The sequence below is a fragment of the Pollicipes pollicipes genome, unplaced genomic scaffold (genome assembly GCF_011947565.3).
Source record: "Pollicipes pollicipes isolate AB1234 unplaced genomic scaffold, Ppol_2.1 Scaffold_3087;HRSCAF=3621_pilon_pilon_pilon, whole genome shotgun sequence".
Lineage (NCBI taxonomy): Eukaryota > Metazoa > Arthropoda > Thecostraca > Pollicipedomorpha > Pollicipedidae > Pollicipes > Pollicipes pollicipes.
Genome location: NW_023596225.1, coordinates 17,307,742 through 17,325,729, shown reverse-complemented (window position 1 = coordinate 17,325,729; position 17,988 = coordinate 17,307,742). Strand labels below are relative to the sequence as shown.

The window sequence follows — 17,988 nt, the reverse complement described above, 5'->3', positions numbered from 1 at the left end:
TGCGCACCTGCTGCGCTCTCCGTCTGTGTGTGTAGGTACTTTGTGCACGTACAGCGACCGTTGAACCCCACATGCTGGCATGGCATGACGAGCAGGATTCAGGAGTGATTAGTCGAGCCCCTGACACACAGCTGGGCGGTGGTGATAAACGGTCAGGGCGCTCAACTCTGAACCTGTTGGTCGGGGTTTGGGCCCGGTCATGCCACCACCGCATTCCTCACGATACCTCCTAATAAAGGCACCCGTCTCGAAATCGCCCTGGCGGTCGGTGAGAGGTAAAGTTCCAGCCACCATCAGCAATCAAGACACACAGTTCTGGTTGGTTTGGTGTCCAACGGCACATTCACGCCGAAGTCACTTCGCCAGCTGGCAGCTCGGAAGGATCTGTGAAGAGGCATAGGTCGCTTCATGCGTGCACTTGATTAGTTTGTCTCTTCCCCTGTGTATTTTAAAGAGTCACCATTTTGGGCATCGGTGGCATTATACACGGCGCTACGCGCGGGACAAAATGGACGCAGGAATAAACTACAGTTATTGGGGTGTCCTTTTTGCCCCAACGTGTTGAGATGTATTTGTCTGCTTGGGTGTCACAAGATAATGAATTATTGTGTTCGCAGATTCCAAAAGAACAACGTAAATAATAACGTTCGCAGTCTAAACATTATGTAAACTTTACTTTTGGTGAAAACGTGCTCGTTGCACGACACGTGTGGTAATCTCTATGGCCTGATGAAAACGCTATATTTTGCGAAGAAACGGATAAAGATAGCTCTTTACGCTGCCGTTTGGTGGAATTCTTCACTCCCTCTCCAATAAACAATAAATTTGTAAATGCCTGCGAAGGCAGTGAGCTTTTAGCTGGTCATTGGCATGGTTACCATGACTAACGTGCCTGTCATTGGCATTGCGTATCCAGCGCGTTTTCGGGGGGAGGGGGGGGGGGAGCAAAATTGACATCATGCAACGTGCGCCATCACATTTTCAGCGTTCGAGAGCCATTGCGTACGCAGACGTAGACCGACTCAATCTGTCGCCTTTTAGGTCGAAACATTGGGGACTTGGAGTGTAACCCGCCAACAAAGATGTCTGCAACGCCTGCAATCGGCGTTAGTTTCGCGTTCGGTATCTACACTCTGCTTCCTTCCCTCTCCGTCTCTCATGCCGATCCACCCTGTATGAGAAACCGGATGGCTGCTGCTGACTTGGCGAATACGTTCGGCAGATTCCAGACCTGGAAGAGCGGAAAGCAGCTGGTGGAGCAGCTGGAGGAGGACCTATCTCTGCCGCGCAACACCTTCGACAACATCAGGTACTGCACTGCATCGCCGCGCGCGGCGCAGGTGTGCCAGCCGCGGTCGGTTGGGGCTGTGAAAAAGGCTGTGGTTCGCTTGACCTAGATGCTTTGTTGACGCGTCCTTGGTGCGTTCAGTTAAGGTAAATACGCCACTTTCTTTGCATTTTTCACTTATTTTTGGATCAAACGCTTCCGATTCCATCGCTAATGCCAGTTTTCTTGGAAGCGTGATTAGCCACAAATTTCTATTTGTACTAGCCACTGCGACTGGAGAGATACCGATGGATTCCCTGCCCACCACTATGAAAGTTATGCTTTCATTTGCTCTGTTTTCCATGGCGTGTGCTATGTACTGTTAACGCTACGTTATTTGAACAAGACACTTGTGCAAAAATGTTGAAAAACACTCTATTTGTATTTCTGTTTCTTAAAACAAACACCGCAGCGCACCTTGGCTTCAGGAACTAGACCTGTCACACGGCTAGGTGGCGCAATGGTTCAAAAATCTCCACAAATACACTTCGGTAAATGGCTTACGCCCGTCCGTTGTGCCAACCACCCATGTTCATCTTATACAGACATCATTTATTGCTACTGGAGGTGTTTCTTTTAACCTCGCAGGCTCGTATGCTCGGGTTAAAAAAGCTTGAAAGGGATACTTCTAGTCCGTAATAGCCGACGAAGGCCGCAGCAGATTCTGCCGTTGTCAGCTATCACGGACGAGAGGCACCACTTTTAAACTCTGCCCGCACTTTGCTTTTCAAGGCCTTTGGGCTAAAAGGTGCCAATTTCTTCATCATCACAATTCTCATGCTGTTTTTTGTTTACAAGATCAACGTGAATTCACCCCGAAGGTGACAATGAATATCATAGTTCATGTCTTAAATGCGCCAATATCGCCCATACCTGAAATGAACTCTGGGACTTTAAAGAAGTCCCAGGGCCCCAAAGTCCCAAGGAGTCTGGTGCGGTGACGAAACGCTGACCGCTCTCGTCGGACTTAATAATTATTAAAACTAAATTGCTTATTGTGTCTTGTTCGGGCTGTAGTGGCAGTGCTCAGCGCTGTTATTACACACGACTGGTCTTGAGGCTTAAGCAGGGTATGTTCTTGAAATGTTGTCTGCGCAATGTGATTTGGCTGATGTTTCGGTTCCCTGTACCGCGCGAAGGCTAGAAATAGACCAATACTGGGCGGCTTGTGATCAGTGCGTGCTGGGAGTATTGGACTGCCTCTGAGGTGCCGCGTACTGATGCTGCGTCCACTGCTGCCTGTCATCATAATATGATACCATGAGTGCAGCCGTCTGGTCTTCCCCGTGTGCGAAATCGTGCTTTTCTGCATTAAGCGGTCATATCGTCCATATGCGTCAGGGTGTGAGGCACATGTCATCCTTGTCCAGGGTAAGCAGGGGTCTACGTTTATGTTCGAAACTGGGCAGGCGGGACCGGCGGGTTAGGCTGCAGTCGTGTGCTGCAGTAGTGGCGGGTTGGGTTGCAGCCTTCTGCCGCAGTAGTGGCGAGTTAGGCTGCAATCTTTTGCTGCAGTAGTGGAGGGTTAGGCTGCAATCGTGTACTGCAGTAGTGGAGGGTTAGGCTGCAGTCGTGTGCTGCAGTAGTGGCGGGTTAGGCTGCAGTCGTGTGCTGCAGTAGTGGCGGGTTAGCTGCAGTCGTGTGCTGCAGTAGTGGCAGGTCAGGCTGCAGTCGTGTGCTGCAGTAGTGGCGGCTTAGTCTACAGCCGTCTGCTGCATTATTGAGCACTGGTACATTACATTTTGAGCGGTAGTGAAGTTTCGTTGTCATATAACGAGGGCTTCGCTTTTTTGCAGAGTTGTCGGCGACCAAGTGATGTTTAAAGTAAAACCGAACCCAGTTGGTTACAACTCATCAGTAGTGGCGGCCAAAATAGGTGAGCTGTGTTCGTCGAGTCTGATGCCCTGTACATTGCACCAGGGCGGCCCTCCTGCCTGATGTTCAAACGATGTGGGCCTAAGCACGACGCATCGTATGGACGTAGCGTATCGGCCTACGCTCGTGCAGATTTCACTGGCATGCACCCACTAGTAAGACATGTTATCCTGTAGATGACAGTTGCATGCCCACCGCTACATTACTGTGAGGACACGTCGGCGCTCTTACCATGGCAACTCTGAATAGAAATTTCGCGATCGAGAATGTCGTGCAATGTCGTTTATCAAACAACATGACGCGGCTGGTTGCGATAAACAGCATGACGGCGAATGCTAAGACATTTTTACCATTCCTTCGCTCATATATCGTGACATAAATTTTAACTCTCTACTTTGGATCATTAAATATCATGGTATGTTTTCGGCTGGTATTTTCCTGTTGTTCACCATGGCGACCAACTTACTTCTTGAGTGTTTTTTTTTTGTAACGTACCATCATCATTGTCATTATGTCATGTCGCGCTGTAATATAACATAAAAGTAGTTATTAATCCTAGCTATTGGAAAACTCATCTTCCATTGCACTGTTCCTCTTTTGCCATGCATTGTGATGGCAAAACATCGAATTTGAAGCAGCCCCAGGGGAGAGTAAGGAGAGTTGTATCCGTTTTTACTCTGAGGTCCCTCCTACCATAACTCGTGAGAATAAGACTAATAGCATTCTATCTGCAAACACCTACAACCTTCAGATCCACATGATGCGGTAAAGATTTGGAGATAGCGTTTTCGTTCTTTAACGAATGTTTTCTGAATAACCCCCTTTCAACTGAGAGAACTTGCCCCACCCTGGGGTGAATTGCACCCTATCGTGGGGGAAGCTGTGATGGTATTCTTTTTTATCACAGCGTAAGCTGTATCGCCAACAAGCTGAATGCTTCGCTACATGTAGATTAAATCTGCTCGTCTGTGCTATTTCACAATCGTCGTGCTTGCTGCACGACGCATTTTTTTCTCTTTTATCAATCAGCGTTTGTTTTACGACCACTGTCACGTCAGTTGCCGTTGCTCAGGTCGAAATCATCAGTCGGCATAGATAATGTGAATGTCGTTTTGTTTTTTGTATGACATTAAGTCATGTATATGATGGCATTAACCATTGGCAGCAAGCCAGTCAGTGACATATTGTCGGTACATTGTGCTATTGATACAATATGTTCCATGTACAGCTGATACAACATGTATCGCCCGACATCTGGGAACGACGTTCGCGCAACCCCGAAATCCTTGGCAAGCAGTCGCCAAATGTTTTGCATTATATACGACATGTCTCCTTCCCAACCGCAGCGAGAGGTTAAACAAATTACGTGATTAAACTGCAGGAAACAGACAACGCAACATTCGTTATCACTAACAGCATGAAATTCGAGGAGGTATTACGTATGTATCTTCATACAACCGCCCCAGAGATTTCGCCGAGCTTTAAAACTCATCATTCAGAAGGCTTCTGCGAGAGCGGATGCTAGCGACCAGTTTTTCTGACAGAGGTCTGTGTTTCCAGGGGGCCTGCGAGGATCACTGGAGAAAGATCTTGGCGTGACGATTGTGGCGGCAGGAGTTGGTGACGGGGTAAGCCACGAGCTCAGCCTATACGTCGGGAGAAGCCTTCCAGTGCAATGCTTCCAGTACAGCAGAACTTATGAAACTAATGCACAATGTAAACTTGGCAATGTATAAGTTCGTCCCGGGGATATACTTGTGCTGGATTGTAGCCCAGTGGAATCGATTTCGATTCCAGTGTGTGTTTTTGAAATGTATTTCGACTCGATACCTTCTCCGATAACAGCTCAAGCTAGTGTTCTCAATCTGGAATCGACTACCAACTCCGATTCGAGACTCTTTTTTTCTTGCACTTGATTCCGCTAATGAATCCAATGATGCATACCGATTTCGAAATGAGAACTTAAGTCGCTTGACATTCACGAATCGTCATTGCAAAGCTAGAACATTTTTGTTTGCTTGCAACAAATAGCGGCTGATCAATTTTATGTTCAAAGCTGCCAGTCTTGATGTAGGCATTACGCCTTGGGGAAGAAGACGAAGATGTGCACGAAGTCAACTAACTGGTACTAAATTAATCAAAGAGGTTTTTGTGCCCCCAGGTATTCATCACCAATGCTGCTAAATTTGCACTTGGCAGGCTGCCATAGGTTTTTAAGTTAGATACCTTACCAAGGCGTTTCGATATTCCAGATAACCTAATTTTTTGTCATGCATGGTAAGGTTAGTATGCGGGCCACTCTAGAATGATATACCAAGTACGCCAAACTCTACCAGCCATTTACAGGACATTTGATTACAAATATGTTTATTATGGCTATTGTTTAAATTCCGTATGCACGGTTTAGGCAAGCGGTGCCCAGTGAGCTCCCAAGAAGTTAGATATTTGTTCACTTCACCAAAGCTACATGTAATTTTTATGTCTGACAAATTTCTTCCCAAGAGAGCTTTTATCCCAGACAAACTTTTGCCATATATGAACTCTAGCGCAACGTACTTTGGTCTTTCACAAGCTTTTGTCTTAAGCAGTTCTTGTCCTTTACGAACTGTAGCACGACGAATATTTGTCCGCGATAAAATTTTGCTGTAGAAAAACGTTTAAACCAAGAAAACGTTTTTGCCTTTTTCTCTATTTCCTCGACCATCTTTATACTATGTTAATTACAGCCCGACGTTGTTTTGGCGGACACAACACCTGTTCGCGACGAATTTCTGTGCGTCGAGCTTCTGTCCGTCGAAATTTCGCCATACCAGCATCTTTTATGCGAGTTTCCGCCCTACAATTGCTTACATAAATTCCGTTTGAACATTACGCTATGCTGTGGCTTTTTAAGGGACAAACGCCTTTTTAAGGGACCAGCATCTTTTATGCGAATTTCCGCCCTACAATTGCTTACATAAATTCCGTTTGAACATTACGCTATGCTGTGGCTTTTTAAGGGACAAATGCCTATCTTTTAAGAGGTGTCCTCAGACTTCAGACATTCTTCGTCTGTGTTTTAGTTGTAAGCTTCTTGAACTAGAAGGGAACAGGCCAGCTGCTATCTTGAAGTTATAAACTTAAGGGAGCGGGCATTAAATGACTGCAAGAAATTCACCACTACGGCTTCTGATTGTACAATGATTAAGTGGCCTGTTTATAAACCGATGTCACTCAGAGACCTCATCAGGATTTGTTGTGTACCCTACAGAGATATTGAGGACTAAGTAAATGCCGACTTTATAACGAAATGTGGTCAACAATTTGCATTAATATGACCAGCCCATCTTCGTCCGGGGATTTTAACCTTCAGTCAGAGTCGATTAGTGAATACAATTATGTGGCATAGTTTTGAACATGTGCGCTCGTAAGTTTTCACACCAAAAGTCCCTACTCCCAGCGTTGCAGTCTCCGTAGGTGGCGCGGCGTTCGCCCCGCGGTCAACACTGGGTGGCGATTAACGGGCGGATGAGCATGATAAAGTGTCTGAAATAAGTATTTTTGAACGCTTTAGGACATCAGTTTGTAAGTTTAGAAGACAGTTTTGGCGGATATTTCACCCACTTCATTTTCAGATTGATAGTAGGAACAGATTAGCACCTATAGCACGGCGAACTAGTGTTCAAACCTGGCAGTTGAACCAGAAGAGCAAGGTTAGTAGCCGTTCGGCGATAGTCGTGCATTATATTTATTTCTTTCTTTCTTTTTGCAGCTGTTCTGCTGCGTTTTACGTTCAAGGCGGATGTGGCCAGATAATGGTCGCTGCAGTGGCTCGGCACGAGGGTTGTCGTCGGGCAATCATCTGTATTTTGTTGGGCACCGATGACTGAAACCATAGTTTGGTAATTTACAGAGTCGATTTTACGTGGCTTCAGACGTTGTTGGGCGTGTCCGGCCTCGGGAATGAAGGCTGTAAATTGGTAGCACAACTTTTATATGCTGCCACGGAAATTCCTGTCAGTAACTGCAAGGCGAGTTGCAGTCTGCTCCGCAACACTCGCGTTAGGCATCCTCGATACAGTTAAGGGGAGTGTGCCTGGTCAAGTCGGAATATTTAACTGTGCGCGTAGGATGAAAAGGAATTTCAATTTGAAAATGTTGATGTCGTTGGCTTCTACCAATTCGCCTCCACTGACGAGATATTGGCACAGCCCCCATTTTTTTTTCGTTTGTCTTGAAGAGCAAAGTTATTGGGCGGCCCCCAATCAATACTCACTGGTAAGCACATCGACGTCATTGAGAAGGTATCGTTAGCTCTAGCCAATGGCTTTTCGAGGATGTCGCTTGTCAGCACTGACAGCAGCGTGCGAACACAGCGATGGCGGCGGCCATTACGTTCTTTTTTTGTTTACATTCAGCTCAGGGCTGCAGGTGTACAGGGCTGGCCGTTTGGCAAGGCTGGTCAGTTGATACGCACCGCGGTTAATTCATGTTGGCTAACTTCATAATAAGATGAGGCACATGTATTGCTTAGTGTCAATCGGCTGCACTAGGCTCTATGAAAATGTAATTGTTTTACGTTGTTTTGGCAGCGGCTATAGGCGGCTAAGACCCCTACACTCTGATATTAATGACCAGATTTCGAATGCACGTGCACCGAACTCAGCGTTTGAAATAACAAGGCAACATGCGCTGACATTTTTGCTGCGATGTCGCTAGTACACCAGGCATGTTCAGGGTATCATACTTTTCCGTCTCGGATTACGTAAGGGATATTAAAGTGTGTACCGTTCTATACCGCCAGCGCTCTCTCTATACGCACGAGACCGTAGCAAGCGAGATAATGGCCACGTCACTAGCGCGCGGCTCCTCGCCACGCATGAGCCAGTGCATTCGTCCTTTCATGTCCGCTGATTGGTTCACTTTTAAGCATTGTATTTATTCAGGCACAGCCATCGACGCGATCGATTAAATGAAATAAGCAGAAACTCTTGCAAGACCCAAACGCATCTGTAAGCAACAAAAGTAGCCATAGATTAGTTGCAAAACCCCCCTCAGGTGTGTATTTGGAAAATGGAAAACACTAGACACTTTCCCTCTAATGTTGTTTTGGTGGCTAATGTCAAGCGATTACCGCTATCAGCTTAGTCAACTGGCGTTGATCACCCAGTTTTCGTAACATAGTTATTAAATATTCACGTCGAAGTAGAGATCAATACATTTCATGGGTTCTTCCGAGCGTAGGCGGCTAGCGTTTTTAGAAGCTAATATTCCATTGCTTCATTTTAATCACCTGTCAAGTCATCGAGGTAGAATGACGAGACTGGAGTCAGCCCGCAGGACCCGAAGCATAGTTAAATAATGGCAACACATTCAGGTAATAACATAAAACTAGACCAGAGCCGGCAAAGCATATGCCCCATGTACTTAAAAGACATGCAGCTTGCAGCAAAAATAGAAAATGCTCTACGAATGCTTTACTCGTAAAATATGACTAGCCAACCAGCTGCACTCGAGTGAATAAGACATCGCAGACTTAATTCGCTGTGCTCCTTTTACATGTGAAACAATTATTATAAACCTTCAATGTCGATATGGTTTTGAGTTCTCAGTCGTCATCTTCTGCTTGTGCTAAGGCCTCAGAAAATTGGCGTAGGGGGAAGACAAATTCACCGCGTGGAGGGACAGCCCGGATATTGGAGGGGGCGGGAGCAAATGGTCCACACAAAAGAATACAAAGACACCTGTGCACATAGATAGATAGATAGGTGTGCACACACCTGGGCTAAGACCGGGTATAAAGACCAGAGCTGTCTCACATCAGTCGGCACCCCAGTGCCACATAAGCTTTCCCAAGATGGGAGAAAGACGCCGAAAAGAGTGCGCGATGTTCGAAGACTGTCACAAAACGCTCAACAAATGCATCGATCAAATAATGTATCGATAATAACAAACAACAAATTTATCGAGCGCATCGATGTCTGTGCATGGACAAATGCAAAACAAAATCATTTTGCACAAAATCCCAAATGATTGGGCGGTACATAACGCGAGGGAGTTATGTTGATTGCATTTAGAGCCTAGCACAGCCGGCGAAAGCTGCAAAAACACTACGTAGCTTGCCTACAGTATGGCCGCCACACATAAGTGCGCTGGGCCGATAGTCAATTACGGAACACATGTTTGAAATGATCCAACTATGTCACTTCAAGGCTTTGCAGTTGGGGTTTTGCGTTCCTGGTGAGATTGGACTTTGTCTCACAAGTAAAAGCCTCAGTATTTGTGGACTCCGCTGGATTGTCTGGTTCGAATAACAATCACAGCGTGTATTCTTTGAGGTGAGGTCGTGTGCGCTCTGTGCGGTCTGTTACGAAAATATATTACAACAAACTGTAGGTACTGAAGAGAAAGTGGTTCGCCGGCAGTCCAGTGGAAGCGTGCCGGGGATGTCATTTTTTTCAATAAAAGGCAAATTAAAAAGTCAGTCAAAGGCAAATTTGAGGACATTGTACTAAAATAGGGCTTGCAATCCGATAGAGTCCCGCATGCTGACGTACACGCTTAGGTGTCAACTTACAGGGTGACACTTGCGCAGTCCCACTCCCCTGTCGTGTCATATCCATCGGATCCAGGACGCATTCAGAGCGTCGGTCATTCCCTCCCTGTCGAAGTTTTTGAGGGCATCTTTTCTCCCAGTTCTATGCTCCGATGATTTTACTTAGTCCAACGTGGCATATTTGTCGGCCTAGCCTGCGGCGGAGACCGGGTCACTACAACCCATGACGCTCGGTCGCGGTTTGCACACAGCGTAATCGAATACGGGCAACGACCCTGAGCCTAGTCGGCATAAGCAGTAGAGGATATCAAAATGAAGGAAAAGAAAAGAGGAGAAAGACCCCACCGGAAACGATAAGAGAGAGGCGACGAGCAGGGACTCGACCACGGCTCAAAAGTTAAAGGAACTTTCGGGGGTTCAGTCAGGGGTGTAGTTTTCATTCCAAATGAGGCCTTATCTCCCTACCCCCCCCCCCCCCCCCTCAAACGTTGAGAAGAAAGTGGCCATCACTCGGAGAAACTCGCTTTTAGCGCATTTGAAGGCAGGTTAAACCATCTTCGGTGCGCCGTCCCGCGACGCATTATGCGGAACTAAAACGCATTAAATCTCCACGAAGGCTTTAAGCAATACAGAGTTTTGTCTGACTGGCAGTGCCCATTGAGCCCCTCCCCCGCGCCAGCCTAGTGCAGAGCCCATGGAGAAAGCTCCCATTGCCCGCCCGCTCCCATTTCCAAGATTTGCTCCGCGCTTATTGATCAACCGCTTGTCGCGTCGCATTGATGCACGGACTTGATGGTTGCCTTGGCAACGGCTTACAGATACAGCCGGCTGGTGCAGAGGGGCGGTGTCAAACGGCAGTTTGCCAATCAGAGTCTGTGATACTTCGTCGCCATGGCTACTGCCGCTGAATCGCGGCGCATATTAGGTTGTGAGCGCTGCCGGGCGTCGCACTGGAGCGATTCCGTTCTGGCGGCTCGGGCGTTGGGTAGTGGAGCGACATGCGGTGAGTGTGGACATCTGTTCGCCGCCGCCCGGCCTGTCACTGTTGCAATGTATGATCTGTCTTCACCGAGCCCCATGCTGGCACAGGCGCTGCGGACGACGGCGGAGTGGCGACGGAGGGTAGATTGTGCCGCACCACCGCTCTGTGTGGCGGGCCGGGCCCGACCGATTTACCCGTCGAGAGCCGCGCACAGTCGGTGGCGCTCCGTGCTATCATTCCCGTTATCATTGTCGGCTCACAGCTGATATTGGCCAAAGCTCGTATGTGGGCGGATATGTTGATGATGGTGCTCTATTCTTGGGTGTGTTGGTAAGATTTAGAACCCCGGATCGATCGCTTTGTAGGCCTTCCTCTTCAGCCGATCCCATTCGCCCCTGAATCATTTGTAAAAGTATTCCCCTTTGGATAAATGAGATTGGCCTTGTTGCAATGCCAGTCTATTTCGAGACAAATTTATGTCATTCACAAAATAGAGCCCCATGAATCAATATTCTGCTGAAACATACCTCCCATTCGATACCCGCGGACGAACAAGCACATCGGTCTATCGCAGGCATGTTGCAGGCTGAGGTGCGTTGACAGCCGTTGGGCGGGAACCCTCATTCTCACCACTCGTCGCGCAGCGCCAGCTGGACAGTCACAGGACAACCGTCCTCAGATGCTACAAGTCTGTGGTCCAGTCAACTTTGCCAGCGACATTCGCCCCCAGGGCATCAGGCTGCGTTGATGCTCCTCCACTGTTCGCTGAAAAGGTCGGATCGTCTGGTTATCTGGGGCTTCTCGCAAACTTTTAAGCCTTGAAAGGCACGCTCACTTACCATATGGAGTTTTCTCAGCTGCACAATTGCGCGATGAGATTTTGTGAACACGTTTATTTCTAGAAATAAGGTGTTCATGTAAGTTTGCATTGCGACAGCCTCCAGCCCCACGCGGTTTCTTGACAACATTAATCGCGGTCCTGTTTATTCATTTCGAGTCTTGACACCAACCGACCAATATTATTCACTAGATAACAGAGACAAGCGTGAAGGAAACTGCAGGCCAAGCGAGTTTTAGTTGAACTGGAATATTTTTATTGAGGGATCCAACCATCCCCGTCCAGCCGGCCGGAACGTTTTCGAGAAGCTAATATCATTGAAGCCACTGATTACTGAGGCTCATCCGTTCTATAGCAGCAAGAACCACGATGCTCAGGAATTGTGCTCTTTGAATTATTGCACCAATTGGGCCAGGATACCGAACATATGTAATTCAGTTTTGGACTGGCTACCATTTGTTTCGCTGCACGAACTGATGCCGTTGGCATTGGTGCAGCACCGCATCCAGCCACATAGCACGTTGATTCGCATTTCAGTGGTACGCAGCGTATCTTGCTTTTGGGATTTTCTAAGCGTCCGTTGCCTACGTCATTTGGCATTCCCTTGCGTCTGGCGGCGTCCTGTTCTTCGCTGCTCGAACTTTGCGGTATGCCTCGACGACTTGGCTTTCGCGCAACTTATTTTTCCCATATATTTCGAGGCGGTTCCCTACCAATTGCCTAAATGCGCTTGCTCTCGCGCGCTCTGTTTACTGATGGCCGACACCGGCATCGGACAGTAGCGAACTGATGTGGATTGTCACGAAGCTTGAACCTGTATTGTGTGAAGATACCATGTAAATCCGTGCCGCCGTCTGTGTTGGACATCTGGTTAAGAATGTACACAGAGAGGCAGACAGACTGACTGATGAACAGGCGCTCTTAATATGAACCGGTGTACACATTATAACTTTGGAACTGGTGAAATGTGGCTGCACCAGGGGCGGATCCAGAGGGGTGGGGCACGGGACCATGGCTGCCCCTGGGTCCCGAAGCGGCTTAGTGGCTCCGAAAGATCTCGTCGCTGGCCGAACAGACGCAGTTTTTATCACGAAGGGGAACGGAACTTACGTATTTGCGCTTCCAAGCGACCAAGAACAGTCGCAAGCAAAAGTGAAGGGCTCACGAGCTGACACAAATTTTCGTAACTGATTGAGAGAGTAATGATTGAGCGATTTGAAAGCTTATTACGCCGTCCAGAGGCCCTACGCTATTTCTTGGGACCTTACATGTCCACCTGCAGGGTAAACTGATCGCTAGGGAGCCTTCCACTTTGCCCGTGACTTCCTCACATCTGTTCGGCAGGCCGCGCGCTGTTGGCGGGCCTTTTCTGCTGGCACGGTGAGGCGGTGGCTTCTAAACAGTTAAACGACTCAAAACTCAAACGCTGATGATTGCTTATTGTTGGAACAGGAGCAACTGAGTGCAATGCACGGACTTGTCGGGTCCCATCCATTAGGGGCGTAGCTTCGCCGAATGAGGGAGGGGAAGGGGCTTAGCAGGGAGATACCCAGCGCCGCGCTCCCCGCCGCTGATCCGGCTCTCGCAGCGGGCTTACTCAGGCCTGGGATTGTCGACCCGTTTCCAGGGCGTTGGACAGACATAAAGCTGTGCTCCGATTAGCCGCACAGACGGGCCTCTGTTTACCGGCCCGGTGGAGAAGCGCGGGGGAGCTCGCGAACACGGAGGGGACCAACCGCCCCCACGGGCGGAGATGTTGACAAAACAGGCACCCAATCTGGATCGCCTTTAAGGCCAAACGAGCCGGTGGCGGCGTCGAGATTGAAATGAGTCCCTCGCGTGGCGGGGCGGTGAGGACACAATCGGCGGCAGCGTTTGAGGCTACTCGACGGAATCATTTTTAGATGATGTTTGGCTAGACATCAGTTTGGAGTGTGAGTGAGCTTGAGGTTAGGGAGGGGAGAGGGCAGCTGGTAACTTGTTAGGGAGAAAACGATTTGAAATTACGTTGAGCAATTAGCCGCTGATGTATCCAAAATGACTGGCTACCAAAAAGCTGGTAAGAAATAACACGTGGAGACGTGTGTGAGAAGAAGGAATGAAATGGATAGGAGAGAATACATTAAACCATGTCCACTTGAACCTAAAGGTTATCCCTGAGATATTCTGCAGCATATTCATAGGCGCTTCAGGTAGGCCCATGCACTTGTCAATCTCAGTCGAATAATCAATTTGACACAGCCAAGGAGATATAACTGATGCTGGATTAGGTTGCAGAGTTTTGACTTGACCAGTGCAGAGGTGTATAATTATTTTGGCTTCGATCGCCAGTAATTAGCAGTTTCTTTGCCTTTGATTGTTTTGAAGAACAAGAGGCGCGGATCCTTGGGGTCACGAGGCTGAGCCCTCCTCCCATCTTTCTGACAAAGTGGGAATAACAAAAAAGAAAGAACCAAAAAGGAAGAACAAGAAAAAAGAACAAATATTTTTTTCATCCCCCTCCCTTTCTCGGTACCAACTGGGGAGTACTTCCAATGCTCATGAATGTAGCGTATCGGGTGGCTCGAGTGTGTGTCATGAGTTGAGAATGCCGAGAAAGGCTCAGGGTAAGCATCTGTGTGCGAAGCTGGAACTAGCATTTTTCAAACGTAAAACGTTTAAAATTGTGGCAATTTAGTGAAGAGACAGCGTGACGGCGGCGACACCTGCCATATCGCCCGGGCTCCCATAATTTATGGTTTTCAACGTCGAGTCATGCTATACGAGCTCAGCTCGTACCACTCATAGAGTGGTTGGTTCAGCTTATAAATGTCGCGTTTAAAGGATTGACGCCATCCATTTGCGGTAAGAAGTTAACATATCTCATAAGTATTTAAGGCAAATTTTTAAGTTCAGCGAGCCTGCCTGACCTGAACCTGACATCAACTTGCACTGAACTGGCGTGTGTATTTTGTGTTATCGTGGTGTGATCCGTGATGTTATCGTGATGTGAGCATTTACGAAGCTAAACGACTATTGCTGCGCACACTGGAGTGTGCGTGTGTCTTTGCGCAATGCCTATCGAGCAATATTGGGACTGCTTGACTGGTATCATTATTTACGTGACAAATGTGCGCTTTACAATCCTCTGATGAAATTAGCCAGTATTATCGATAGCTGCCTAAAGTCTTCAGATTGGAGATAACATCATGATAAAAACAAAGTATTTAACCTGCGCCCGGCTGGGGTCTGAGACAATCGGGCTTGGCCGGGAGGGAAGTTGACTTCTCTCCCCCCCCCCCCCTCCCCCACAAGGGATCTTCCGCTTCCGGACGTCGCAAGAGAAAAACAAAGATGCCGCTGTAAATGTCTCGTCAAATCATGAAAAATGCATACATATCGTAGTTGGGTCAAATCTGATGGCAACAGGGGTCAAGAAAGGAAAAAAGGGCTGTTCGGGATTCGAAACATATGCTAACGCGTCAAGACGGATACTGAGTGCACAGACGTAAGTTTTAAGACTGTGGGAAGTCCATCTCAACCATTTTTGCTCCCCACAATGGTTAGGTAAGGTCAGGTCAAAATTCAACATTCAGAATTCGCTTAAAATTGATCTACCAGTAGGCTACAAGAACGATGCTTTTTGTCTTTCACAATGTGCTCCTGACTAAGTTTAATGTATTAGGTGCAGCTGTATCATTGTATCCAGCTGTTAAAGTATCCTAGAAACAAAAAAGTCCTGTTAGGCTGCCATAGACATCAGTAGTGAGGTCAACTTGGGTCAAATAGATAACCATCGAATTGAAAAAATGAACTGCTAACCGGATCTAAGTGATCATCACAATGCTTCCCTGTGGTCAGAAATAACGCGTTATGCATCTACAGGTACTTAAGATCGCGTAACTCTTGTGTGCATTATGCATGGTCCCTTCAACGCTTTGCAAGATATATTTTTTTTTAATTGAAGGCAGGCACGTTGGTACATGACATTATCTTTATCAGCTTCACAAACACGATGTAGAGGTCGCTACAAGCGTCGCACTCATTCATCTAGTCTCGCCGCTACTGACGACATAGGTCATTGACATTGGATGACCTCACATGGCCTTAAATGTCATCATGTGACCTATTGTGACCTCTATGTATATCATTGATATCGCAACATGTTCTCAGTTTGATATTGGAATTCTGCGCCAAAATTACGCACCAATACTGCTTATTTTGAGTTCAGCATGTCCTCGGTGGAAGGCATTCATAGAGGTAGATCATGACCTCGGCCAATGTTATGTGCTCTGTGGTCATGTGTGAGCCGAACATTGAGTTACTAGTTTTTCCTCACATACAAACACCAAAACTACCCAAGAATGCGCACAAATCTGCATCATTTACGAAAAAATGCAAGAATTCATCTCACCTCAGGTCATTGAACCCTCTGTTTGAATAAATATGAAATATGCAAACTGTAGGTACTATAATGTTCTATGATTAGGGTACATTTGAACAACGGCAAATAGCGCACAAAAAAGTTATGCGTGATCAATTTTTTTAGAAGTCGAACTCTTTGACCTGACCTAGGTCACTGACTTAAACATATCAAAACTTGAGATCTGCTCAAAGTATGTCAAACTGATAGATACACAGGTAGTGTAAATATAGTGTTTTTGCAAGCGTTTGATGTTGAACTGTGGTCGGAAAGCAGTGAACAGCCGCGGAAGCCAACTTCTCCGGCTAAGCGCGGGCCGAATCCCACGTCGCTTAGAAAGGAGGGGCTTACTGTTACGCACCGGCAAAATGACCTTGGCCTGGTCGGTCTAGCTATATTCCATTGATACGTACATTAAGTTCATATATTCGAGATAATTGTCACGTTCATGGTTGGAATTTTTATTTCTACTTCCAATATTCGTCCCTGCTTTTTTATCTTTAAATTCATGCACTGGTATAAAGGCATGGCCATTATGATCAGGTTATGAAACACCATGAATAGCCACTGAGTCTGTGACATTATCGTGCACTTGTTACACACTGTGGCAAGCCCCAATAGTCGAGTTGTGACAGCATACCCTGCGGCAGTTTTCCGACCCACTCGCTCAATGTTAAAGCACAGCGCCAACGCTGGTCCTTCTGTAAATCCCCACGAAGTAATTATCCTTCAACACATTTTTATACGGCAATCAAGCACCAATCAAAACAGCAGAAACACTAGATAACAGCCAGAATGATCAGATCGCAAGTTTCAAATCGTGATGAAAGCGCCACAAAAAACACACTCACGCCATGTCACCACTCCATTAGGGGCCAAAATACAGGTTACGGGATTTAAAGTGCGTGAAACGAAAGGTCTGGTTCACATATAGTTGTATTGTTTGTCGTCTGGGGGCTGAGACATAAGATGTATGAGGACAACTGCATGAGTGACACAGACAGCGGGGCGCTCCCTCCACTCTGCGCAATGCACCATGTACCAGTAATATCGATGGTTTATACTCCTGGGGCGTGCTCGCCAATCCTATGGTCTCTGGCAGCACTCTCTACCAGCTGATTTCGCTTTCATGCTTGTTTTTTACGTCTACACTGTATTTAACAAGCATCTTCAAAACTAAAATTAACTCGTTGTGATGCAAATGTTACGCAGCTATGGGACGTTTCCCACAACTGCGCAGGTGCGAACAGTAGCGGCGATTAATGCAAGGAGCGGAAGGTCCCAGAAACAGAAGTTAGCTGGCCTCACTTTTTTCGGGGAAGTGGAGCGTTGCTTTGTGCGCGAAAACGTATTTTCTATTTTCCGTGCTGCTTTATTCAGCGTAACTAGGCACGATAATCGATAACAATGAGGCAATGAAACGTACCTTGAAATGAACAAGATGGCCCATGTCCACGACTGAACATCCGACACGTACTGGTCGCCATTAAAGTTAATTTGGCTAGGCTGACTGTTATAGTTGTTGGCTTGTAACGCTGCGATAATTGCTTGCTTGTGACGTTGCGGAATTGTTGGGTTGTAACGCTTTGAGAAGCATTGGCTGTCAACGTTGCCGTAAGTGTTCTCTTATAACATTGTGATAGTTGTTGGCTTGTAACATTCTGATAATTGTTGACTTGTAACGTTGCTAGCAAATTGATGCCAGCAGCATCGGATCCTTGCATATAAACGACGGACCTCGAGCCACAGCGGGACGAAAACGGGAGCGTGGCAAAACCGCTGATCGAGACATTCTGGCAACGAAACTAACGCCACTTATATATATATATATATATATATACATATATGTATATATATATATATATACATATATATATATATATATATATATATATATATATATGTATATATATATATACGTCACTTTCTAACAATTAATAGAGTCCTGGAGCAATTTGTTTGAACCTCATCTAACTCATGTAACTTTAAATGACAAAAAAGACCTTATCTATCCAAAATGTACCAGGAC

The 17,988-nt window shown here is 46.8% G+C and overlaps 1 protein-coding gene across 1 annotated transcript in view; it reads left to right on the top strand.

Moving 5' to 3' along the window:
- IA-2 (tyrosine phosphatase IA-2) overlaps positions 1–17,988 on the top strand; it is a gene marked incomplete in the record, with an annotated part of 128,911 nt that overhangs the window by 55,980 nt on the left and 54,943 nt on the right. The window contains 3 exon segments of the mRNA XM_037212632.1: positions 1,223–1,309; positions 3,124–3,203; positions 4,763–4,830. Of these exon segments, the coding sequence (XP_037068527.1) occupies positions 1,223–1,309; positions 3,124–3,203; positions 4,763–4,830 (235 nt within the window).